The sequence below is a fragment of the Hakea prostrata genome, chromosome 8 (genome assembly GCF_041222555.1).
Source record: "Hakea prostrata isolate BN-2017 chromosome 8, UWA_Hpros_2, whole genome shotgun sequence".
Lineage (NCBI taxonomy): Eukaryota > Viridiplantae > Streptophyta > Magnoliopsida > Proteales > Proteaceae > Hakea > Hakea prostrata.
Genome location: NC_142607.1, coordinates 7804224 through 7831633, shown reverse-complemented (window position 1 = coordinate 7831633; position 27410 = coordinate 7804224). Strand labels below are relative to the sequence as shown.

The following is a 27410-nucleotide window of genomic DNA, read 5'->3' as shown; positions in this document are numbered from 1 at the left end:
TCCTGCAAGGGATTTCCCCATTACCTATTTAGGGGTTCCAATTGAAGCTAAATCCCCTAACTTGGCAACCTTTAATAATCTCATCCAATAGGTTAAGGGCAGAATTCAGAGTTGGAGAAATCAAGCTCTATCATTTGCTGGTCGCCTTGCTCTTATTCAATCCGTACAAATATCCTATGATTCAATTCAATGCGATTTTCTCTTTATTCTGTTGAGAAAACTTAATTTCTCAAATCCATTTATTAACTGGGTACAACAATGTACGATAAACCCTGGATATGCAGCTTTTGAAAGATAACCACACGATCAAATCGCCAAAGCTTTATGCGATTGCTTGACTGGCGAGGTACCGACCAGACCAAAGCCAGTGGTGTGGATCTGAGAGCTAACAAAGCTGTAAAACAAAAAGATCAAATTTCAGAAGCCCTTCCTCTTGAAAAGAAGAGAAAACCCGTCTTTAGCTTAGAAGAGATTGGGCCCTTTCTTCCTACCCAAGCCCATACATGTATTACTAATTATTAGATGGTTGGTAAAGGAGAAAAGCAAATGGGAATAATAATTTCCTAGTAAATAATGCTTTTCTAGAATGATTGGGTTAATCAAATTTCTGGATTGATTAACAGGATTAATTTTCCTCCAGGACAGCGAGTTAATGCATACGAGAAGTACTATTAGGTCATATTAAGTGCAAAGAATGACAAGGAGCGGAGGGTTTTGCTTGTGGTGGGGTTCTTTAAAATCAAGGGCAGTGATTCAAATACCTTTCATACGAGCATCATTACCCATCTTTAGACCCCCCCCCCCCAATTCAGAAGGATCTTTGGCCCGCGTCTTGCTTCCTACCCAAAGCCCATAGCACTGAGATATTTGTGTTTTTTTTTCTAAAAATTTTTAGATGATTGGTAAAAGAGAAAAGCAAATGGGAATAATCCCAATTCATCAACTAGTAGAAGTCCGGATGCTATTCGTACAAGGAACGATTGGGCGGTTCTTCGCTTCCTTCTCGTTCTTGTTTTGCTTCTGGCCGATTTGGCCTCCTTCTCAAGCTTAAGTTTATGACGCAAAGGGGTTCTTTTGTTGATTACAGAAATGAAACTATCCAAACTTGGAACTTATCAAAGACACCAAGGTACTACCCATTTTCAATTTTACCCAATTTACTCCCTCTTTTAACCAGAATTGTTAATGTTTTTCTAGTGTGTTTCACTTTTGACTGCAATATTTATTCGTTTCTGTGACTTCTCCTTGTTGTAAATGCATTGTTTACTTGAAATGTGAGGGGAAGAAATTGAAATTCTGAATAACAGTTAGATTACTTGATCTGATGGTTTTAATAAAATAAAGATGGATATATTTATAATTCTGACTTTTTTAATTTATCTTCAAAAATTTTAAAATTCACCTTTACATAGATAAATAAACCCATTCAAGAACTCTAAGAACCGCATGACCAGCATAAGCAACATCATACAAAGTAATTTTCCTCTTCTTTACTTTGTCCCTCTCATCATGTTGCACATTTCACTAGCTTCCACATCAACTCTATTCACTTATCGTTATCAAGCCTTTGGGACAACCCCTTATTGGTATGCTATGCTCCTTTCTCTTGTTCCTTCTTTCTCTATGGATAGCCAGCAACATTAGTAGAAAACCTTAGAAAAATAATGGACTTTCACTAAAGTTATGAAATGATAATAGTTTTCTTTCATTGGGAAGCTAGAACCTTCACCATTATCAAAGTGATAGTAGTTTATAATAATCGATTACAATTGATTGACAAGGGTGGGGTGCTACTAGGTCCTTGTTGGTGGCTCATATTAAGGTCATCGAGGGTAAATTATATATATTTTTGTTTTTTTAATATATTTTTTTTAGAATTTAGCTTTGTTTAGCCTAGTTTGGGCATAACTTAACTACATCTTAAGGAGGTAGATTTATATAATTATTTAAATATATAATGAAATTTTGTCTTTGATCATTTAAGAGATTTAAACTCTTAACAATCACGTACTATGAAGCGTTAGTTTTTGCCAACTAAACGGATCTTTTGAGGTTAAAATGTTAAATAAAAATGTTTTAATATAATATAGATGTTATAGGTAAATCAATTGATTTCCCAATTATTTTGAAGCTAATGGGGGGCATTTATTTTGTATGGTATCTTTATTTGTCTTATTTTAAATAAATATAATTATCGCCATATTTAGAGGGGGACCCTAAATCAAACCCTTGATTTCTTGGTAACCATGCGTTTCAATTGATAAACCACCATAAACCGTTCAATGGAATATACACCAAGGTTAAACCATTGGTTCTTTACAACAAATGAAAGATGCTAAAATTCCCAAACCAGTTTGTTTATTGGATTAAGATCTTTGATTATTATAAATTTGTGAAAAGAAGATCATAACATCAGGCTTTATTAAAATGTATGATGACATCTAGAGTATTCAATTTACAACTAGGCAAAGTACAAAATGTCATAAATAAGTCGGGTTTTGGCAACCACTAAAACCTCGACATATTGCCCAAATTTTTGTAATATTTGATTTAGGTTTCGTTGGATTTCATACTTGGTAGGTGTTTTTTTTTTTTTTTGGGTATGATACTTGGTAGTTAACTAATTACTACTTTATTTATTAGTTCATTTTAACATGTATAAAATTAATGAAGACAAGGCAATGAGAGAATGAGGACAAGATAAGTTAAAAGATGAATTTTAAATGCTTGTAGATAAGATAAGGTGAGAGGAGATGAATTTTAAATGCTTGTAGAGATAAGGTGAGAGATGATGAATTTTAAATGCTTGTAGATAAGATAAGGTAAGAGGAGATGAATTTTAATTGCTTGTAGATAAGATAAGGTGAGAGATGATGAATTTTAAATGTTTGTAGACAAGACGAGTAACGTGAATGACATATTTGAAAAGGGTAACTATATTGAGCCACGTTTAAATCTTCACCACACATTCTTCCCTTTGTTTTTTTTCAAACTTTGTGGCAGCGAATCCGAGACGAGATGACAAAGAAAGAAGGAGAGAGGATGCATTGCGTTCAAACTTTCCTTTGTAGTCGGCAGAAAATCGCCAAAAAATTGCGAGATTCGATAAAAAAAAAAACAAGAAATTGCCGATGATATTTGTTAAAAAATTGTTTCGATGTTGTTTTCATATCACCAGCTTCCTAGACAGAAACTCGGCGATATTTCGCTGATTTTTACTGCCATGCAACCAGGCCACTTTTCTATAATGTCAAATATATACATGGCTGATATTTTTATGGATTCATATGTTTATGCCTAAAATTACCCTTCTATTTCTTCTTCATTTTTTTTAATGTTTTTTTTTTTTTTTTTAAGACTACAAGGAGGCAAATGCAGGATGGTATATTTTGTTTTTTTAATTAGAATGAGTTGAGTCAAATTTTAGAAGGTTCAAATGAAAGTTACTCCTAATTATTCTATTTACTTGTTGGATTTGTGTTGTTAATTTTATAGAACTTTCAACTTGAGATGATGGACTCTTTTTTTTATTCACGTTTCTATTTAAATGAGTATGTAATAATTCAATGGTAAAAAGAAAGTGCACACATCAAATGTTCAACAAGTGTTGAAGACAGGATAGTTGGTAAGTAGTCCAAATCACAAACCTAACCCTCATTACTAAAATAATGTAATTCAATAATTTATCATTGAATATTGTCCAAATGAACTATTGAACTTGACTCATTTAAAACTGTTCAAAAGTTTACACCTTCTCCCTCCCTTTGGTTTATGACCCCAAGTCGCTAAGATTTATTTTTTTTAATTAAAATGCTATGACTGATTTGATAATGATAAAAAACGATGAAAAAAATATAATATAATTTCATGGGGATTTTGTATTCCAACGTTAAATAGGATTCTTTCTGTGTCATTCGTAATTTAATTATGATGACTCTAGCATTAACCCTGTAAGCACTGGGGGGACCCCCCCCCGCGCCCCCGCCCCCCCCGCCCAGACCCCCCCCAGTAACACTCACACCAAGGTCAAAGAGTACACAACTGTCCAATACAAGAAAAAGAGGAACATAGGAGATTCTTGAGATATAAAATTTACCAAATCACTTGAAGAGTGAGCTTGAAACCACTAAAAAAAATATATCCCTTGTTGTCTCTTCTTCTTGAGGAAGTCAACGGCGTAGGTAGCAGGGTAGGTAGATACTCCACGTAGTCACCTTGTCGTTTGCTTCTTAAAGGTCTCATTTTCGGGTCCCATGCACGTGACATGGGAATAGTGCGCCAAAAGTGGCACTTGTGTGACAGACACTATTCGTGAACACTGAAAGTTGTTGGGTTAATGTGGCCCCAAAGTATATTTAATGTTGACGGCAGGATTTATAGGTTATATTCTGACCGTTGATCTAAGGTACTGTAGCCGAAAGTATCTGAAATTCTAGGGTAATTTTCATATGGACCCCAGGTTTGGTCCAAGTCACTTTTGGTCCAATTTAAGTTTTCTTTTGCATATGGCTCCCCTGTAGTTTCAATAAATAATTAAATAATGACAGACTTAATAGAAATTGTTAATTTAATACTTTTTGTGACAAAATACCCTTGTTATTTTTCCGATTTAGTTGTTTTTTTTTATTTTTTTAATAAACTTCTTTCTTTTCTTCAATCTACCAAAACAAAAAACAATTTAAAAAAAAAAAAAACTTTGGCAAATAACTCCATCTCCAAACGGAGGTTGAGGATTGGAAGCCCTACCCTCTCCAATATCTCAAAATGAAAGCAAAACGTCAACAACTTACTTCATTTGGCTCTTCATTTTCGGTATTGATGTCTTGGTTTTCAATCCTCGGTTTTGAATTCCTCCTGAATCCTTTTTCCGTTTTAATTGATTTGGAGCAATGGCGGTGGTTCTTAGCGGTTTGGGTTTGAGATTTCGATCGTTCTTCGGGGTTTTGCGGCATTCGTTTCAGTCCGCAACCTGGGATATTATTTAAGAGGGAAGATGGCCGATTCGGGATATCAAGTTCAACGGGTATTATGTTTCCGGTGTTGATTCCGTGGGCCATCGTTGATCTCTCTTCTCTCCCATCTTCACCATTCTTCGCTCCCCGATTCTCTCGATCCATACCTTTTGTTTTGTATTTTTTTGTGTTGGGATGGATATTTTCCCTCTTTTGGTTTTGCTTTCTCTTATCGTTTGAGTTTTCTTTCTGGTTAGATTACCTCGGTTCTTCTTGCTTTCCTCTTGTTTTAATTTCTCGGGTTTTTTTTTGAGTTCTGGTTTGGTGATGAAGCTTGTGGGGGTTGTTTTTGATCTAGGCATCGTTCCTAAATCTGAGGACAAACCCTTGGTATCTCATTTTTGGGTTGATTTTCAATTGATTTGTTTGAGTTTTCTTTTTTTAATTGTTTTTTGTTTTGGTAGATTGAATAGAGTAACCTATTGAAAAAGGGGAAAAAACGGGTATTTTCATCACATAGTATTAATTAACGATTTCTGTTAGTTTGTCCTTATTTATCATTTATTGATACCGGGGAGCTATATGCACGAAACTTAACTGGACTAAATGCCTGGACCAAACCTCAAGTGGTCCAGACGATAATTACCCGAAATTCTATTGCATGACAGCCCATCATGGGTTGACGTGATGTGAGGAATAAATAATTTGTCAAAGAACGGATTTGTTCAAAAGAAAACAATACTATCACTAATAATAAAGGTTAATCTATTCTGCTGAAAAGAAAAGCTCTTCTTAGCTTCCTGTAAAACACACAAGCTCTCTACCGGTACTGAAGTATGTTTGATTTCATAAGCCCAGTTATAGGATGGATTCCAACTTATGTGATCGATCCTCTCATAGCAAAGTTTCGGATCATCAAAGACCTCCGGAAGAACATTAGAGAATTAAAGAGCGCACAAGAGAGGCTGGATGGCAGGAGCAAAACCGAACGAGAAAAACTAGATAATAAGAAGAGGCAGGAAGGTGTTGACCCATCACCAGATGCAGAACGCTGGTTCACTCAAGCCGATGAAGCTGTTGCCGACGCCAAGAAGCTGTACCTGGAGCAGCAAAGCAGAGGCGTAGCATGTTCGGACTGGTTCTGCTTCTTCTCACGTTATCAGCTGAGCAAAGAAGCATTGGACCTCAAGGTACGCGTGGACAAGTTGCATGAAGAAGACCCAAAAGCTGGTTGGACTACTGTGGTGGCTTGTACCTCACAGAAAGGGAAGCAGCTCAACACCGTTTCTCTAGAGGGCCAAAGAACAACAGAGTCGTTGAAGCATAAGATCATCGAAGGAGTGCTAGGCGATGAGTATCTCTTTGTTGGATTGCACGGAATGGGAGGGATCGGGAAGACGACACTCCTTAAAAACGTCTACAACCACTTTACAAACACCAAGGACTTCGATTTCGTCATTTTCACTACGTTGTCGGCTACACCAAATTTCCAAGAAATGCGAAAACAAATTGCACAAGACTTTCGGTTGGATGTGAACGATAGCACCGACGACAAAGATGTCAAACAGAAACTTCTCCGACAAACAGATAAGTATCTGTTAATATTAGACGACATGTGGGAGTCGAAGCCGCAGCAGGTTGATCTTAACGAAATTTGCATTCCTGCACCAACCAAGGAGAACGGCTGCAAAATAATAATGGCATCTCGGTCGTCGAAGGTTATTACGAAGTTCGTGACCGAATTTGAAGGAAGGGATTCTCTTCATACAATTCCAGTGGACAAGCTACCACCAAATGAAGCATGGGATCTTTTCGTGAAGAAAGTTGGGGAGACTCTAATTAGATCTCAGCCAGGAATAAAAAACCTTGCCGAACAAATTGTTAGAAAGTGCGATGGATTGCCATTGGCTATAACGGTTGTTGGTGGCACGATGTCAACAAGAAAATCACAAGGGGAATGGAGAGACGCTTTACGGGAAATGGGACGATTGTCAGAAGCAATAAATCTTGAAGATTTCGAAGAAAAGGTATTTAAACTTCTTATGTTTAGCTTTGAAAAGTTGAGTGAAGATGAAAAATCTCTCTTCTTGTATTGTTGTCTTTTTCGGGAGGATGCAAGCATTCATAGAAGCAATTTATACAAGTATGGCATTGGTGAAGAAGCCCTATGGGATAAGATACTGAAGCGGGATACGATGCTGAAGCTTGGGAATATGAGAGACAAAGTTGATGTTCTAGTTGGAGATCTTCAAAATTCATCCATGCTTGAGGATGCGGGAAGTGAATACGTTAAAGTGCACGATGTGTTGCGCGAATTTGGTTTGTGGATAAAATCTCCGGAAATCATTGCAAATGGGGCAGGTAGAGTCTCAGAATGGTCGGAAGCAACAAAGATATCATTGTATTCTGTAGAGTCTTTACCTCAGTTGTCAAATGATTGTCCGCATCTACACACTTTTTTAATAACCTTTATACCTTTCTCCAGTCTATTGGACATGCCCCAATCGCACTTCCTAGAGCACATGCCTGCACTTAAGATACTTCATTTGCCCAATTGTCAAAAAATAAGGAATTTGCCACCTTCAATATCTCACCTTGTCAACCTCCGCTCATTGAGCTTAATTAATTGTATATCCCTGGAAGAATTACCGCCTGAAATTGGAATGCTAGCTCAGCTCATATCCTTAGACTTGATTGCTTGTATCGGGTTAAAAGGGCTACCGGTGGAGATGAAGAAGCTGAAAAATTTAAGGCATCTTAATATCCGAACAACAATTAGCCTTGAGAGGATACCACGCGGAATTCTATCTGAATTGCATAAGCTAGAGGAGTTCGATAGCGCATGGAGCAAATGGAAAATGTCTAGCCAGCGATATAATGGAATTGTGCAAATTGGCTCACTTGACTCGTATCGCTATCGATATGAGGAAAGTGAAGGTGAATCCAGAATTGTTGAAGCCATTAGCTAAATGCTTTACAGGAAATTTACACATGTGGTATTGTGATATTGATCCTTCAGTTTATTCGAACATTCCAGAAACCAACAGTACTCAAGCGTCGTACAAATTTGTGAGCTTCCACTCATGCACAGGTTTAACACGTGTCCCAACTTATCATGGTTTTACTGATCTAACAGTGGTATGTTGTCAAGATCTTAAGACGTTAGTGATGGTAGAGGAGGAGAAAGTCGATGAGAGAAATAATAATATAATTGCTTTCCACATCTTAGAAAAGCTGAGACTTGTAGATCTAGATGAATTGGAGACAATCTGTAGTGGAAGGATTCCTCCACAGCAACCACTTGGCCCTGGATCATCATCATGCTTATTTTCTAATTTGAAGGAAATAACAATAAAGGGATGCCCCAATCTCAAGGTGCTTTTCACTAGTGGTGTGGCGCCACTCTTACAAAAGTTGAATGTGTTAGAAGTGTATGAATGTTCTCAATTAGAATACCTCACTGCAGCAGATGATGAAGACGACCTAGATTCTATCTCCAATGCATTTCCAAGTTTGCAGTCAATAAAATTATGTGAGCTACTAGAATTGACAACCATATGCTACAACAACCATCAACATCTACCGGATTTGATTAAGTGGCCATCTCTCTCTAAAGCATTTGTTTATCTTTGTCCTAAGTTGAGGAGACCCCCATTTGGAGTCAAACATGCAAATATACTACTACATGACGAAGACAACAGCTCAGAGATAAAACGTTACCTTGAGAAGAAGAAAGAGGTAAGACTTACAAGACTGTATACTTACGTCTGTTTATTTCTTGTTTTGGTAATTTCTTTCAATTATTTCCTTTCCCTGGAATTTAAGATGCATGAATTAATGACCATCATCAAATTCTCTAACATTTTTGTCATAAAAGTCGGTTGGTTCCTTAGGTATATATATATTGGTAGAATTTCTAGGATCCTTAGTTGATTAATTAGTTTTGGGTCCAAAGAACCGTTTTTGGGTCACTGAATCACAACTTTTAGGTTCCAATTAAAATAAAATAAAATCTAACCATGACTCTTGCTTCCATCCGATGCTATTTGGGTTTAATTTGTTGAATAGTATATCAATAGTTTTTTGCCATTTAAAAAGATAAAGCGAAAATATTTCACTAATTTATATTGGTAGGATAATTTTATATGAATCTCAAATTAATTAATTTTATAAGAATATGCCAAAGTTTTGCGTTGCTTTTCTGATGAAGATTTCAGATTTTAGATTAATACAATTTCTTTTTGCATTCAAGTTAAATACTTGTAACGTATGGTCTATTGAAATATTGATATCGTGCTACTATAGATTCATGCAATGTCATTCTTTTTATTTTTTAACAAACACATATTTATATTTCTTTCTTCTTAATTTATCCTATGATTTTAATTCATTGGATTCAATTTCATTTTAAGGTATCCTATTGTTAATTATTCCCAAACAAAAATGACCTCTTCTATTATTTTCAAAATACTCCATCAACAGTGACTCATTCGTTGCCCCGATTACAATTCAATCGATTTGCCAATTATCTTACTAGGTTGATTCCTATTCACAAAGAATTACAATTTGATGCTTGTTTCCTCCCAAAAGCTCTTCATAGGTTTGTTGCTAAAGTAGCTAATAAGGGACGCTTCTTTCACAAGTGTGTTTTATTTATTCTATTCATATAATATAATTATCACCTCGTTACAAGAGGGAAAAAAACTAATTATTAGGAATTATTATCACCTCGTTACAAGGAAAAAAAAACTAACTACATCAAATTCCTAACTTCTTGCAAACCTTGCATTTCAGTTGACAAACCACCATAAGCCATTCGAAGAAATACTTACTAATATTAATCTATTGGTTTTGTATGACAAACAACTTGAATCTTAATTCCCCGACTAGCTTGGTCATGAGCAGAGCTACACTGGGCCCATCCCCCACCCCCTCCTCCCAAAAAAAGTTCTATTTTTTTTTCTACTTTTTAAAACTTTTCTTTCCATGTGTAAGATATTAGCACTCACCCCTTCCCAATTTCTTGAATCTCCCCCATTCCCCTTCTGAAAATTTTAAATTTTCCTTCCAACCCTTTTTTCATGTATAAGAAATGAGTACTTGAGTCCTTAATTTTAACGATAAATTTAATTGATAAAACATTCATTGTATTCAGTGTGAAATACCATTACTTGGCCCCTTCTAATCTTAAATCTAGGTTGTGTCCCTTAATTTTTATAGTGAATTGATAAAAGTATATGCTTATTATGAATAGCCAAAAGGTCACAACATTAGGATTTTTTTCTTGTTTTAGGTATGATGACATCTTGTACTCAATTTACAATCAAGCCACATTTTATTTTATTTTTCTCAAGTTATATGTAATACCCCAATTGGTCATGCTATAATTGTGGGATTAAATGTGTGCAGGAAGAGAAGTGCAGAAAAAGAGACGAGGAGGAAGAAAAGAAAGATGTTGATGATGACCTTCAATGGTTAGACTAGGTATTACAATTTATCTCCTCCAAGGTAGTTTATTTTTTCTCAATAGCTGTGATAATTGAATGATCTATTTTAATTCTATTAGATATGCCACGAATTTATACACATAGCTTTCAAACCTGAATCTAGGTATACATATCGCACCCTTCTCTTTCTCCTGAATTATTGATGCAAGTCAAGCTTGTATTTGCTCAGACAATTGACTCTTTATTGTAGAGTTTGCTAAATAACCCACCGTTGATCGTTTATTAATTCTTTGTAAAAATGAGTATTTTATATTTTATTATATACCAGAAAAGTTTTAAACATATGCACCACAGGTGCATCATATACATGGAAGCCTCCTCTTGACAGCTAGAGATACCACCACAAGCAAGTATGTTTCCATCTATATATTTTGCATGTTTAGATACTCAAGGAGATAGAAACAATCTTGTGTGGAGATAGATGAGTTACTCTTTGTTAGAATATTTTCACACGTGCAATTTTCTCTTTCGATAAAGATGATCATCCGTGGTTTCATTTGTTGTCCTTGCTTCTTGTATTTTTCATTTATTTTTTACTTTTTCTTATTTTCATTATATGTTTCTCTTTCTCCACACCCCCCCCCAAAAAAAAAAAAAAAAGAAAAAATTACATCAGTTTAAATTGAACCTGCTATCCCTTGTTTGGTTTAGTGTGCTTGTAATCAGATGCACTATTTAGCATACTATTTAAATCTCTGATTTATAATACTCCCAAGCTTTGTTTTCAGTCGCTATGATAATTGAATGATTTATTTTAATTTTGATTAAATATAAACAGGAATATGCTTTTCGGGATGATATATTACTGCTCAAGAATACTGATTTCCAAAGGAGGTGAACCCATCAATGTTGGAGTGAATGGCCTCTGATTTTAAGAGGATGGCTGTTTGATGTTGGATACTCAACAATAATAAGCACCTCAAAATTAATTAGTGCGTGACATTTGGAGTTTTATGACCATTTGGCAGTGGCTGTATGTAGTAGCTCACTCTTAAGATCTATTATGTTACTTCCTTAATGTTGTAATTCATTTTATTGTGGTTGAAGCCATTCATATGATCTCCTATTGAAGTTTTTTTTGCTATAACTTTTTGCAATCCTCTCTGGTGTTTTTTTTTACTAGTTTGTGTACTATGTATAATTGCTTCAATACAAAATAAGGCTGGGTGGTCCAAATTATTGAAATTAATGGCTATCATCAGTTTTAGTTGAGCCCACTTACATCCTCTTGGACTACTATACCCTTTCAAAAATTGAAATAAAATTTTAATGATTTTTGAAGTAATCTATGAGACAATAAGAATTGAACCTGTTCAGTCACTAACAATGGGATTGTGTGATTGCATTGCACCTTGAATTGGATTGTGTTGAGCCCGCTTCTTATCTGGAGAAGTCTGCTTCAAATCTTCCTTTTGAGGCCTTCAGTGTGGTTGAAGACATTTGAGCTTTGATGAGTAAGCTTAATCCGATGTCCATTACTAAGTGTTCCTAGATATAACAACTGTGTTTTGTAGACTCTCTAGCTAGGAGAGCCCTTTCCATAGCAAGTAAGACAATGGACCAACATCCACACCTTGGATACATCTCTGTAATTAGGACTCCTTAGAGCTTTGCTTGCTCTTTTTAATAAATTTACTTTCTATCTGATAGGGGGTAAAAAAACCAGGAATGGGACTGGGGAGCGGCTAAGAATATTTTTCTATTATAGGGGATATTGAACCTTTCATTTCTTAGGGACCATGTACTCCACTAACTAGTTTTAACCCCCCCCCCCCCCTAAATTAGGATTGTTTCCATCATTCATGGTTTGTATTTAAGGTGACCATGTCTTGTGGTGTACTTTTCATGTTTCGTTTCTACCTAAACGATTAATAACCCTCTCATTCATTTATTGATACTTTAAAGATGTGGTGGTTTTTTCTTCATCAATAATCGACCATAGAAGTAGACGTGCTTCTAGCATGCGGTGGTGGCAACCTATTATATAAAGACAGTAAGACTAAGGAGGTCATAAAAGGTTCAAACATCCGCACCTACACACCTATTCCCCTACTCACTCTACCTCAAAAAAAAAAAAAATTCAACTAGGCCTATGGCCCAAGTCCTGGACTGGTTGAAAGACAAAAAGACATAGAAATTATTTCCTCAGGTTTCCACAGTCGTCTGGCCTTTTCCTTCGGGTTCCCACGGTGTTTAAATGGAAGACGTTACGGTTGCGAAACCTTCCGGTTGTGCGAAAAGCTAATAGGAGACGCATATTTCACAGGTGTTTTTAATTTATTATATTCATATAATATAATTATCGTCTCATTACAAGAAAAGAAAGAAAAGGAAAAACAAACCTAAGTACATCAAACTCCGGACTTCTTCTTAACCATGCTTTCAGTTGATAAACCACTAGAAGTTGTTCAAAGAAATATTTACTAAGATTAATCCATTGGTTTTGTACAACAAACAACTTGAACCCTTGATTGGAGAAAAATTTTGAGGATAAATTTAATTGATAGAAAATTCAAACTCCCCCTTTTAACTCTTCCTTTTCCAATTTTTTGAAATTTTCCCCATTTCCTTTCCGAAAATTTGAAAATTTCCCTCTGACCCTCTTTCCATGTGTGATAAATGAATACTTGAGCCCTTGATTGGAGAAAAATTTTGAGGATAAATTTAATTGATAGAAAATTCATTGTATTCAGTGTGAAGTACCATTACTTGGCCCATTTTGATGTTAATTTAGGCTTTTTTTTTTTATCAATTATCATTCTCAATTTTAAGGATTTTTCATTATTTTAAGTAGTTTGGCATCTATTATCAGTTTTATTTTTATTTAAAATAATAGAAAATTTTCAAAAATCTATAATGAACTTTTTGTCTATTATGGATTATGGTGAGAATTTCATTTTCTTCATTTATGCACAAGTTTACTTAAAATTTTATGATTAAGATGAGGGTAAAATAGTCAACACATATATATTTTTTTATAAAAACCCTACCATACAATTGTTCTTTTCTATTCTTACTGGCTCATAACACTGAAGAAATGTTGAAAGGTAAATAAAGAAATAAATTGATTAGCTTCCAAGTGGGCTAGAAGATAAAACCCAAGATGAACAGTGACCTGTGTCTGTCTTTATCCTTTTGCCGCTCCATGAAGTCACTTCAAGACAGTTCCAACCTTGAATGTTAATTTCAACTCTGCTCGAGAACAGGGGAAGAAGAAAAAAAAAGGAAAACCAGAAACTTAGGAAAAGAAGAAAACCAAGAACAACAACATCTCAGTCTGAGTGTCATCAAAACGAAAATAGCAAGAAGAGTAGTAAAAGAGAGGTACAGATCATAGCTGAGGTCAAAATTTTCTTCATTCAAAAATTCAGGGGGCCAATGCGTCAAGAAATTTTGAAAGGGAAAGAGAGAAGAATTCATGAAACTGTAAATTTTTACTAAAACTGAGAATGATCAAAAACACTGAGGAAGAAAAACAAGATGGACTTGCTTGTAAATTGAAGAAAGCAATATATGGTCTAAAGCAATCACCACGAGCATGGTATGAAAAATTAAGTACAGCTCTTATTAGATTTGGATTCATTAGAAGTAGATTAGATTCCTCTATATTTGTGAAAAAAGCCTCTACTGGCACAAAAGTAATTTTGGTACACGTGGATGACATTGTAATTGTTGAAGATGATCATGAAGGAATCAATACCCTCAAAGAATATTTGAAGAAGATTTGGAACAACTACGATACTTTCTTAGAAGAAGAATATTTTGATTCCTTTTGCTGCCTATTAATGGTTTGGAGTTCACATGTTGCTCAATAATTACTTTCAATTTTGGATTAATAGTGCGAAATGGTTTTGATTCCCTTTGTCGCTGATGGTTTGGATTTATAATTCTGACTTTTTAATTTTATCTTGAAAGATTGTAAAATTCACCTTTACATTGATAAACCCATTCAAGAACTCTAAGAACCGCATGACCAGCATAAGCAGCATCATACAGAGTAATTTTCCTCTTCTTTACTTTGTCCCTCTCCTCATGTTGCACATTTCACTAGCTTCCACATCAACTCTATTCACTTATCGTTATCAAGCCTTTGGGACAGCCCCTTATTGGTAGGCTATGCTATGCTCTTTTCTCTTGTTCCTTCTTTCTCAATGGATAGCTAGCAAACATTAGTAGAAAACCTTAGAAAAATAATGGATTTTCACTATAGTTATGAAATGATTATAGTTTTCTTTCATTGGGAAGCTAGAACCTTCACCATTATCAAAGTGATAGTAGTTGATTATGATCGATTACAATTGATTGACAAGGGCAGGGTGCTACAAGGTCCTTTTTGGTGGCTCATATTAAGGTCATCGAGGGTAAATTATATTGTTGCTTTGAAGGTTTATGAGGACTCGCAAGAAGAAGAGCCAAGGGACTTTCAACCGCCCCTCTATTAGGATATCACTTTGTTACCTCTTTTTTTTGGTTTCCCCTCTTTGGGTTTTCTTTTGTTTCCCTCCTTTTTTCTGCCTTCGTCCTCTTTTTCTTTCTTTTTTTCCTTTTTCTTTTTTTTGTTGATTTTTGTTTTCCTTGCTACTCTTTTTTCTGTGTTTCTTTGATTGTTTCGTTGTTACCACCTACCGTTCTGGTTCCCGTTCCATTGTTCTTTACTTGCTTTCCCCTTTGTTTTTGGTTTCTTTGTTTTTTTTCTCTCATCGCTTTTTGTTGTGCATCTTGTATTCAATTTACACCTAGACAGTACAATGTCGACATGTGGTTTCGACCACTACCTCGACATTTGCCGTTTTTGCTATTTGATTTGGTTTGGTTGGTTTCATACTTGATGGTGTTTTTTGTTTTTTTTTTGGGTACGATACTTAGTAGTTAACTAGTTACTACTTTATTAGTTTATTTTACGGGTATTTAATGGCGGCATATTAAGATGTTTCATGCTTGTAGTGTGGTGAGAGTGATTTTTATGTTTGTAGCAGCCGTAAGGTGTACATATTTGAGGGTTTATTTTCCACATTTAAATCTTCACCACACATTCTTCCCTTTGCTTTTTTCAAACTTTGTGGCAGTGATCCGAGGCGAGTCGTGGGGAGGATGCTTGCTTCGACTTTCCTTGTAGTCGGCTCGCCTTGCATGATTCGTACATCTGCCGATGATTTTGTTAAATAGTTTCGATGTTGTTTTCATATCACCAGCTTCCTAGACGGAAACTCGGCGATATTTTGCTGATTTTTACTGCCATGCAACCAGGCACTTTTCTATAGTGTCAAATATATCCATGGCTGATATTTTTATGGATTCATATGTTTAATTTAAGCGTAAAATTACCCTTCTATTTCTTCTTCATTTTGATGGATAGTTGGTAAGTAGTCAAATCACAAACCTAACCCTTATTAGTTAAATAATGTATTTCAATAGTTTGTCATTGAATATTGTCCAAATGAACTACTGAACCTGACTCATTTAAAACTATTCAAAAGTCAATATCCAACTCTAGACAGAAGCCCTAAAAGGTTATGGATTCAAATTTTTATTTTTTTACGCCTTCTCCCTCCCTTAGTTTATGACCCAAGTCGCCAAGATTTTTTTTTTAATCGGCGAGCCCCCTCGGGGCACTCCTACTCGGTCTTGAAAACCCCTCGGGAGGGCACACTCCCTCGGTGTGTGCTCCTTCCCTCGGCTCGGCCCCCTGGCCCCCCCCCTCGTGCCCCCCTCGGGGGTGTGCTCCCTTCCCTCGTCTTGCCCCTTGGGGGCCCCCCCTCGGTTTCTCCTTCCCTCTCCCTTGGGAGGGCCTCCCCCTTGGGTGTTTTATTTTCCCTTTCGGACTTAGCCCCTTTCGGGCCTCCCCTCTGTTTTCCCTTGGGCCTGCTTGGGAGTACTACCTTCGACTGTTCGGTTGTTGATCGTCGTTGTTCATACTCTCATGCGTTCTTGGGAGTGGTTGCGTGCTCTTGTGGCCCCGCCTCTCGTTTCCCTCCTCTTCCGTCCCTCGGCCCGCTCTGGTGCTTCTTTCCTTCATCTTCTGGGGGTCTTCTCATTTTTTCATTCGTTCTTGGACTCTCTGCTTGGGTCGGTTCCTCGGCTTCCTTTCTTGTTTTCTTTGTGGTGCCTCTCTTTCTTTTGGTGGGCTCTTGGTGTCTCTCGGTCCGCCCTCGTTTTAGCGCCTGATCGATGTCAATTTTTCTGGGGCTTTGTATTCCAACTTTTGGATTCTTTGAGAGTCATTCATGGTTTAATTATCGTGTCTCTACCTTATGGGTCCTTTCTTGCTTTTTTGTTTACTTTCATATGGTTTACATACATAAACTATTGAGACCGAACAGATTTTGTTTATCAGCAGTAGTGGTGTTTTTCTTCTTTGACAATTGATGGTTATCATTGAAAAGTGCTTTCTTTTATTTATTTTGCTTGTGGTGGATTCTCCCATTCAATTATTGAGACTTATCAAAGGACAAAAAAAATACAAGATTTAGTGGATTTTCCTTCGGTGACGATTGTCTGGACTGGTTATCATTTATATGGTTGTAGTTGAGAGGTTAGGTATTCTTGTTGTGGGATGGCGACTCTTGTGGGGCGCATTTACATCCGGCTGTATCTTATGATCTAGTCGATACTAGTCGAATATGTATCCATATTTGACCCTGATCGATCATCTCACTCGTCTCTCCATTGATTACACATATTTGCGGCTCATACTCGTCGCGTCGTCTCTTAAAATTACCTGACCGATACAATACTAGATACGATACTTTAAACCTTGTTTACATCTACATCTTTAATATAAAGAATATATATATATATATATATATATATATATATATATATATATATATATATATATATATATATATATATATATATATATATATATATATATATATATATATATATATATTTATTTATTTATTTATTTATTTATTTATTTATGTGTCTCACCTCACTAGGAAAACACCACAGCCAATAAATGTAGGGTCCAAAGGCTTTTCGAGCATTGGCACTGTAAGTCTGCAACACAAAAGTTCTTCTTGCTTGGTTTCCACAATTGCAAGATGATATATTTTTTAATTAAAAATAACTTGAGTCGAATTTCAAAAAGTTCAATTGAGAGTTACCCCAATTATTCTATTTACCTTGTTGGATTTGTTTATTAATTTTACAGAATTTTAACTTGGCAGTAAGTCCAAAGAAGTTATAAGTTTAGATTTTAATTTGTGGTAGTATTTACAGACTACTTCTGGCAGTCAGAATTTTGTCACGTAAGCAAAATTGAATCGGACAGTTGTGGGAAAACCTGCGGGGAAATATATGTAAATAGAAAATTTTAATTTTACATTTAAAGGTTTAAAATTTTTTAAATCTACAAAGCAAAATCCCTAAGTTTACCTGGCTTGAATTCCCAATTTCTAAACCCTAGGTACTCCTCTGCATCATCTCTGCCTTCCCTATACTCCTCCTCCGGCCATCACCGTCGTTCCACTACCACCACCTGCATTGTCTCCTCTGTGGCTGTCTCCTCTAAGTTAAAATCATCAATATGTAACAAATTCATAGGGAAAAAACTGCAATTTTAACTGGCGGTTAGAGTTCTTCAATTTTTCACATTGTTCTAATACCCAAAGTCTTTGCTACACATTTTGAATTTATTATTTATTTTAATAGATTTTCACTATGTAAGAGTTGGTAGTCATGTGAGTTGATACTAAAATCATTGTAGCTTCGATAATTCATCAAGTCATTATTTAATATGATACTTATTATACTACCACTAGTAGAAAAATTTTGTCGCATTTAGAGGCTTTTTAAGTTGATAAGTTCACGTCGAAATTAATTTATAGTTTAGGTTCCGTGTTTGATCCTAAAAGTACAACTAACCCACGTAGCCACCTTGTCTTTTTCTGGTATCTGAGCTTCATCCGGAGCCACCTTGTCCTTTTTCCGACCTCTACTTGGTGTTGCATGTAATGGCGATCGATCTCAAACCTCGTTTCACATTAGCAATTTCACCTCTTTCCAGCCTGTTTCCACGCAAGAAGTTTAGATAATGATGCACAATAAAAAAACATGTGCGTAGATTGACAAGTCATGGTTGAACCAAATGGGAGATGTGGAGTGGATCTTGATCGTCAACTACTTAATTGGCTGATGGGTTACCCAATGCAATATTGTATCCTTTCCGACGATCGATTGATACTGCAACACTCTTGACAAGCTCTTCCTGTTTGTTTTAGTTCCTGCAAATCTCTCTTTTTTCTTTTATGTAAAACACACTTAAGAAATAAGTTAATTAGATATAAAAAAAATTAATAATAAACAAAAATTATGATTTTGGATTTTACTTGTTCAGAAGTGGAGAATGTATAGAAAACTTAGCCTCTCAATTTTATTTGTTGTTCTCGAGTTAAAAATTTCAATCAATCAATAGAGGAACGTGCATAAATAGTTTGTAGAAGGAATAATCAAGAAAAACCTATGAATGTATAGAAATTGTTTGTAGAAGAATTTTATAGAATAAATTTGTCAAAAAAATATTAACATTAAACCTACTGAGAATGAAAAATCAATAAATTTTTACCTTTTATTCACATCATTATTAATCAAAATTATTCGCATATAATATGGTTTGGTAATTAAGATTTAATGGTGAATTTTATTCATATGAATAAATGACGAGAATTTAATTGAATGAATGGAAAAAAGCGCAGAATTCAAAGAATAAATAGTATTATTCTAATTGGAAAAAATAAATCGTACCACTCGAATTTGGAGAATAATTCACGAATCCATTCTCACGAGTCCATGAAACTGTTTTCATTTCTTCGAGGAAGTCAATGGCGTGGGTAGCCGGTAGGAGTCCGGATCTGCGACCCCGTGGGAGAGACAGCTTTTCCACCTTAAAATACAGGGTCCAGGGGTGGGTGATGGGAATTTTTTTTTTTTTTTTTTCTAAATTTTCAGCTGTAGGACCCACATATTCGATTTTGTGGGGGTGATGATCCGGATTCAGCCGGTAGCTGGGTAGGTACACACTCCATGTAGCTGCCACCTTGTCGTTTGCGCGAGTTCTGCACGTTGCTTCATGAACGTCCCACTTTTGGGTCCCACGCACGTGACGCGGGAATAGTCCGCCGAAAGCAGCAATTGTGCGACGCATGACACTATTATAAAATACTGTAGCCCAAACTATTTTGAATGTTGACGGCAGGATTTATCGATCATATTCTGACCGTTGATCTAAGGTACTGTCGCCGAAAGTGTTTGAAATTATATTGCATGACGGCCCATACTGATGTGAGGATAACCCAGCAAATAAAAAATCAATAGGTCAAAGAATGGATTTGTTCAAAAGAATACAATACTCACTAATTAAAGGTTAAGTTAATCCATTGGCATTGGTGAGAACAGAGAACGGACTGTAGTCTTGAAAAGCTCTTCTTGCTTGTTGCAATTCCCGGAATCTCTCTCTCTCTCTCTCTCTCTCTCTCGCTTCCTGTAGAACACACAAGCTGTCTACCGGTGAAGTATGGTTGATTTCATAAGCCCAGTAATTGGATGGATTCCAACTTATGTGATCGATCCTCTCGTGGCAAAGTTTCGGGTGATAAAAGAGCTCGGGAAGAACATTAGAGAATTAAAGAGCGCAGAAGAGAGGCTGGATGGCAGGAACAAAGCCGAACGAGAAAAACTCGATAATAAGAAAAGGCAGGAAGGTGTTGACCCATCAGCAGATGCAGAACGCTGGTTCAATCAAGCTGATGAAGCTGTAGCTGATGCTAAGAAGCTGTACCTGGAGCGGCAAAGCAGAGGAGGAGCATGTTTGGACTGGTTTTGCTTCTTGTCACGCTATCGGCTGAGCAAAGAAGCACTCGACCTCAAGGGACGCGCGGACGAGTTGCATGAACAAGACCCAAAAGCCGGTTGGACTACTGCGGTGGCTTCTACTTCGCAGAAAGGGAAGCAGCTAAACACCATTTCTCTGGAGGGCCAAACAGGAAGAGAGTCACTCAAGGATGAGATCATCGAAGCGGTGCTGGGCGATGAGTATCTATTTGTTGGATTGCACGGAATGGGAGGGATCGGGAAGACGACACTCCTTAAAAACGTTTACAATCACTTTACAATCACCAAGCAATTCGATTCCGTCATTTTCACTACGCTGTCGGCGACACCAAATTTCCAAGAAATGCGAAAACAAATTGCAAAAGGCTTTCGGGTGGATGTGAACGATAGCACCGATGACAATGATGTCAAACAGAAACTTCTCCGACAAAACAGATAAATATCTGTTAATATTAGACGACATGTGGGAGTCGAAGCCGCAGCAGGTTGATCTTAACGAAATTTGTATTCCTGCACCAACCAAGGAGAACGGCTGCAAAATAATAATGGCATCTCGATCGTTGAAGGTTATTACAAAGTTCGTGATCGAATTTGCAGGAAGTGATTCTCTTCATACAATTCCAGTGGACAAGCTACCACCAAATGAAGCATGGGATCTTTTCGTGAAGAAAGTCGGGGAGACTCTAATTAGATCTCAACCAGGAATAAAAAACCTCGCAGAAGAAATTGTTAGAAAGTGTGATGGATTGCCGTTGGCTATAACGGTTGTTGGTGGCACGATGTCAACAAGAAAATCACAAGGGGAATGGAGAGACGCTTTACGGGAAATGGGACGATTGTCAGAAGCAAATCTTGAAGATTTCCAAGAAAAGGTATTTCCAATTCTTAAGTTTAGTTTTGAAAAGTTGAGTGAAGACGAAAAATCTCTTTTCTTGTATTGTTGTCTATTTCCTGAGGATGAAATCATTGAAAGAAGCGATTTATACAAGTATGGCATTGGTGAAGAAGCCCTATGGGATAAGATGCTGAAGCGGGAAAAGATCCCAAAGCTTGGGGATATGAGAGACAAAATTGATGTTCTAATTAGAGATCTTCAAAATTCATCCATGCTTGAGGATGCGTCCATGCTTGAGGATGCGGGAAGTGAATCCGTTAAAGTGCACGATGTGTTGCGCGAATTTGGTTTCTGGATAAAATCTCCGAAAATCATTGCAAACGCAGCAGGTAGAGTCTCAGAATGGTCGGAAGCAACAAAGATTTCATTGTATTCTTCTGTAGACTCTTTACCTCAGTTGTCAGATGATTGTCCACATCTACACACTTTTTTAGTGCTCTTTGTATATCCTTTCGACAATTTCATGGACATGCCCCAATCGCACTTCCTGGAGCGCATGTCTGCACTTAAGATACTTCATTTGACCAATTGTCAGGGAATAAGGAATTTGCCACGTTCAATATCTCACCTTGTTAACCTCCGCTTGTTGAGCTTATGTTACTGTTTCTCCTTGGAAGAATTACCACCTGAAATTGGAATGCTAGCTCAGCTCATATACTTAGACTTGACTTATTGTCACAGTTTAAAAGGGCTACCGGTGGAGATGAAGGAGCTGAAAAATTTAAGGCATCTTAATATCGAATCAACAAGCAGCCTTAAGAGGATACCATGCGAACTTCTACCTGAATTGCATAAGCTAGAGGAGTTCAATAACACACGGAGCAAATGGAAATTGTCTACCAGCGACATAATGGAATTGTGCAAATTGGCTCACTTGACTCGTATCGATATCCATATGAAGAAACTAAAGGTGAATCCACAATTGTTGAAGCCATTAGCTAAATGCTTTTTAGGACATTTATCCATGTGGAATTGTGATATTGATCCTTCAGTTTATTCGAACATTCCAGAAACCACCACTCAAGGGTCAGACAAACTTGTGAGCTTCCACTCATGCACAGGTTTGACACGTGTCCCAACTCATCATGGTTATACTCTTCTGATAGTGGTACGTTGTCAAGATCTTAAGACATTACTGATGGTAGAAGAGGAGAAAGTTGATGAGAGGAATAATAATATAATTGCTTTTCAAAACTTAAGACAATTGGAACTTGATGAGCTAGATGGATTAGAGACAATCTGTAGTGGAAGGATTCCTCCGCAGCAGCCACTTGGCCTTGGATCATCATCATGCTTATTTTCCAATTTGGAAAATGTCAAAATAAATAGATGCCCCAATCTTAAGGTGCTTTTCACTAGTGGTGTGGCGCCACTGTTACTGAAGTTGATAGTCTTACAAGTGTATGAATGTTCTCAATTGGAATACCTCATTGTAGTAGATGATGAAGATGACTTCGAATCCATCACCAATGCATTTCCAAGTTTGTATAGAATAGAATTATGTGAGCTACCAAAATTGACAGCCATATGCTGCAACAACCATCATCATCTACCGGATTTGATGAAGTGGTCATCTCTCTCTGAAGCATTTGTTTATCTTTGTCCTAAGTTGAGGAGACCCCCATTTGGAGGCCAACGTGCAAATATATCATTACATGACCAAGACGACAGCGCAGAAATAAAACGGTACTTCAACAACAAGGAACCGGTAAGAATTACAAGGCTGAATACTTACATCTCTTTATTTCTAGTTTTGATAATATCTTTCAATTATTTCCCTTTAAGATGCATGAATTAATGACCATCATCAAATTCTCTAGTATTTTTGTTATAAATGTTGGTAGGATCCTTAGGTATATATGTATATATAATTTTTTTGTGATAGAATTTCTAGGATCCTTACTTGATTAATTAGTTTTTGGGTCCGAAAAACCATTTTTGGGTCAATGAATCACAACTTATTGAATATTATGTCAATAGTTATTTACTAAACTATAAGATAAAATAATTCACTAATTTACATTGGTAAAATAACTTAGAGTGATAAAGGAAAAATAAAAAAGTTGAATCTCAACTTAATAAATTTTGTTCTGATACCTTTAGAGTATGCCCAAGTTTTGCCGTTGCTTTTCTAATGAAGACATTTTTTATTTTAAATTAATATAATTTCCTTTTGCATTTTAGTAATACTTTGTAACATATTAACTATTGAGATAATGGTTTTTTTCTTTTATTAATATAAATTAATGCAATGTCTTTTCTTTTCTTTTTTATTTTTCTGAATAAAATATATATTCATGCCTTGTCTTCTTAATCTACTGTAAGATTTTAACTCATTGTATTTAATTTCATTGTAAGTTATTAAGTGTACTATTTAAAATTTTCTTTTTCCTAATTTATTCAATAATTGGACAAATTTTGGCAGTCTCATAGCAATGGCTTAACTTAAAGTTAATTCACACGTTACTATAACTAGTGATGATTAAGTTCTTGAAATATACATGCATTTTAAGGATTAGTATATATTAATCTCCTTGAAGGGTTTATATATTACTTACCAACTTAAAAGAAGGGTTTATGTATCTTGTAAGCAATCCTATTGTTAACTATTTTCCTAACCATAGGGAGTTTCTTTAATCTTTTTGTTTATCCAGAGTTATTTCTAATTTTGACCCCATTAATTCTTTGATCCAAAGGACTCCTTCAACAATGACTGATGCCGTTCCCCAATCACATTTCAAAACCTTTTCTTTTACTTTTCTCTTTTTATATGTAATACCCCAACCTGTCATGCTATAATTGTAGGATTTAATGTGTGCAGGAAGAGAATGATAGTGAAAGAGAAGAGGAGGAAGAACATGAAAATGTTGATGATGATGATCTTCAATGCTTAGACTAGGTATTTCAATTTATCTCCAGCTAAGGTAGTTTATTTTTTCTCAATAGTTGTGATAATTGAATGATCTATTTTAATTCTGTTAGATATGCCATGAATTTATACACATAGCTTTTGAACCTGAATCTAGGTATAAACATCGCACCTTTCTCTATCTCCTGAATTATTGATGCAAGTTAGGCTTGTATTTGCTCAGATGATTGACTCTTTTTTGTAGATTTTGCTAAATAATCCGCTATTGAGTTTATTAATTCTCCATAAAATTGAGTATTTTCTATTTTATTATATCCAAGAAATGTTTTAAGCATATACACCACATGTGCATCATATACATGGAAGACTCTTCTTGACAGCTAGAGATACCACTGCAAGCATGCATGTATGTTTCCATCTGTATGTTTTGCATGTTTAGCTGCTCAAGGGGAAGGAAACAATCTTGTGTGGAGATAGATGAGTTACTCTTTGTTAGATTTTTTTTTGGGATAATTATTGTTGCCCCCCTGTAGTTTGATTTTATTACTAAATAAACCCTGTTATTTACGAAATTACTGTTGCCCCCCTTCCTTATAACGGTGTTAAGTAGCCGTTAAGTTTGAATATATAATGTCTAATTTGCCCTTCATTAAAATTAAGAAATCCAAAGACGATGCTACCCCATTTATAAAAACCCGATTAAATGTCAATTTTACCCTAAATTTAATTTTTTTGAATTAATGAAATGGGCAAAATCTAAATCCGATTTGGTTTCCCACCTTCACTAAACTTCATTTATTTTGAAAATATATTAGGTGATATTCAGTTTTCAATTTGAGTTGAATTCGATTTTCCTTCTTCTTCGGTTTCTATTTGAGTTTTATTTAATCATTCTTTCTTTATTTGGTAGTTTTTTTTTTAAAATAAAACGCATTATAGTTACTTTTTCTCCACAGTTAATTAAGGGTACTACTGTAACTTGACAAAAGGGTAAATAAATAAAGAGATAAGTATAAGGGTATTTTGGGGTTTTTGAGAAAATATAAAGATGCCACATCATCAGTAAACTAATGGAACTTAATGGTAGGGGCAATAGTAATTGCAGACAAAGTTAAAAGTTGAATTAGTAATTTTGAAAAGTACAGGGGATACAGTAGTAATAAAATCAAAGTACAGGGGTTCAATAGTAATTATCCCAATTTTTTTTTTTCATTTGATAAAGATGACCATCGATGGTTTCATTTGTAGTCCTTGCTTCTTGTATTTTTCATTATATTTTTCTCTTTCTCCACCCCCACCCCCCACCCCCAGTTTAAATTGGACCTGTTATCCCTTGTTTGGTTTAGTGTGGTTGCAATCAGATGCACTACTTAATTAGCATACCATTTAAATCTCTTATTTATAATACTCCAAGCTTTGTTCTCAATAGCCATAATAGTTGAATGATTTATTTTAATTTTGATTAATTGTATATACAGGAAGATGTTTTCCGGATGATATATTACTGCTCAGGAAGTCTTGGTTTCACGCATCATTGTTGGAGTGAATGGCGTCTTGGTGTTTATGATATATAGTTGAGGTGTGGCTTTAATTTTAAGAGGTTGGTTGTTTGATCCACAATAATAAGCATTTCACAATTAATTAGTGCGTGACATTTGGAGTTTTAAAATCATTTGGCAGTGGCTGCATGCAGCTCACAGCTCTTAAGATCTATTTTGTTACTTCCTTAATGTCGTAATTCACTTGATTGTGGTTGAAGCCATTCGTATGATCTGCTGTTAAAGCTTTTTGCAGTCCTCTCTAGTATTTTTCTTATTAGTTTGTGTATTGTGTATAGTTATTTCAATACAAAATAAGGCTGGGTGGTCCAAATTATTGAAATTACTGGCATATCATCAGTTTTAGTTGAGGCCACTTACATCCTGTTGGACTACCATGTCCTTTCAAAAATTGAATAAAAATTTTCATTATTTTTGAAGTAATCTATGAGACAATAAGCTCTGAACCGTTCAGTCACTAACAATGGGACCATGTGATTGCATCCTTGAATTGGATTCTGCCGAGCTCGCTTCTTATCTGGAGAATTCTACTTCAAATCCTCCTTTTGAGGTCCTAGGTGTGGTTTGAGCTTTGATGAGTAATCTTAATTCAATGTCCATTAGTAGGTGTTCTTAGATATGACAACTATGTTTGCAGACTCTCTAACTAGAGTTAGGAGAGCCCTATCCTTAGCAAGTAAGAATCTGGCCAACTTTCGGCCCTTGGATACTGAGACTCCTTGAGCTTTGTTTGCTCTTTTCAGTGAATTTACTCTCTGTCTTGGAAGAAGAAAAAAAATTCATGGTGACTGGGGAGCGGTTAAGGTTAAGGATATCTTTCTATTATAACGGAAATTGAACCCTTCATTTTTTGGGGACCATGTTTAGCCTGCAATATAGAAGTATTAAGACCAAGGAAGTCATGAGTATGAATAATTCCTACACCGCCCCTCCCTACCCCCTAGCCCCCCTGGCAAAAAAAAAAAGAAAAAGAAAAATTCATCTGGTTCTATGGGCCCCAGCCCTTGTGACTTGCTTGATAATGACGCAAAAGACCATGGAAAATTGACTTTGCTTTTATATATATATATATATATATATATATATATATATACAAAGATCACATAGATGAAAATTATTGATTTTTCCCTCTCATGGGGTTTTCCATTCTAAGTTATGTCTTTGGCCTTTTTCCTTTAGTGGTTTCTACACAAGAAGGTTAGGTTAGATAATGCAAAATACGAACACGTAAATGCTTACGTATTATTTCCCATTATCCCTTACTTTTGTTTTGCTAATTAAATTCTCTCTTGAGGATTTTCCATGCATTCTATAATGTCATGTCGTTAGGTTTTTTCCTCAGTGGTTTAAGAATAACATAAGTTAGAAAATATAGAATTCGTCAATGGTGAGAAAATAATAAGGATTTTTTTCCTGAAATTGACCTTTGTTTGGCATAATTTACCTGCACTTCAACTACATCTTAACAATATAGTTTTATAGAACTATTTAAATATAGGATATGGAACTTTGTCTTTGATCCTAAGGAGATATACACTCTTAATCCCATCCTATGCCGTTGGTCTTTGCCAATTAAACCAATCCTTTCAAGTTAAAGCAAAAATGTTTTATTATGAGGCAGATGTTACAGGTAGATCAATTGATATGTCAATTATCTTACTAGCTTGATTCCTATTTTGCAAAGAATTGCATCATACTAGCATTGGGCAGGTTTGTTGATTAATCCATGGGTTTTGTACAATAAACAACTTGAATCTTAATTCTTCATGGGCAGCAGAACTACATTGGGGCCAT

General features: G+C 35.8%; 2 protein-coding genes across 2 annotated transcripts; both read left to right on the top strand.

The window, feature by feature from the left end:
* Positions 1-5788: 5788 nt before the first annotated feature.
* On the top strand, positions 5789-7921 carry LOC149006609 (putative disease resistance protein At5g63020). Its single transcript, XM_089165491.1, has one exon. The coding sequence runs from the start codon at positions 5789-5791 to the stop codon at positions 7919-7921; it is 2133 nt and encodes a 710-aa protein (XP_089021617.1).
* Positions 7922-20679: 12758 nt separating this feature from the next.
* On the top strand, positions 20680-26120 carry LOC149006608 (putative disease resistance protein At5g63020). Its single transcript, XM_089167284.1, has 3 exons — positions 20680-22896; positions 24010-24087; positions 25536-26120. Exons 1-2 carry the CDS (start codon positions 20689-20691, stop codon positions 24085-24087), a joined length of 2286 nt encoding a protein of 761 aa, XP_089023410.1. The 5' UTR covers positions 20680-20688; the 3' UTR covers positions 25536-26120.
* The last annotated feature ends 1290 nt before the right edge of the window (positions 26121-27410 follow it).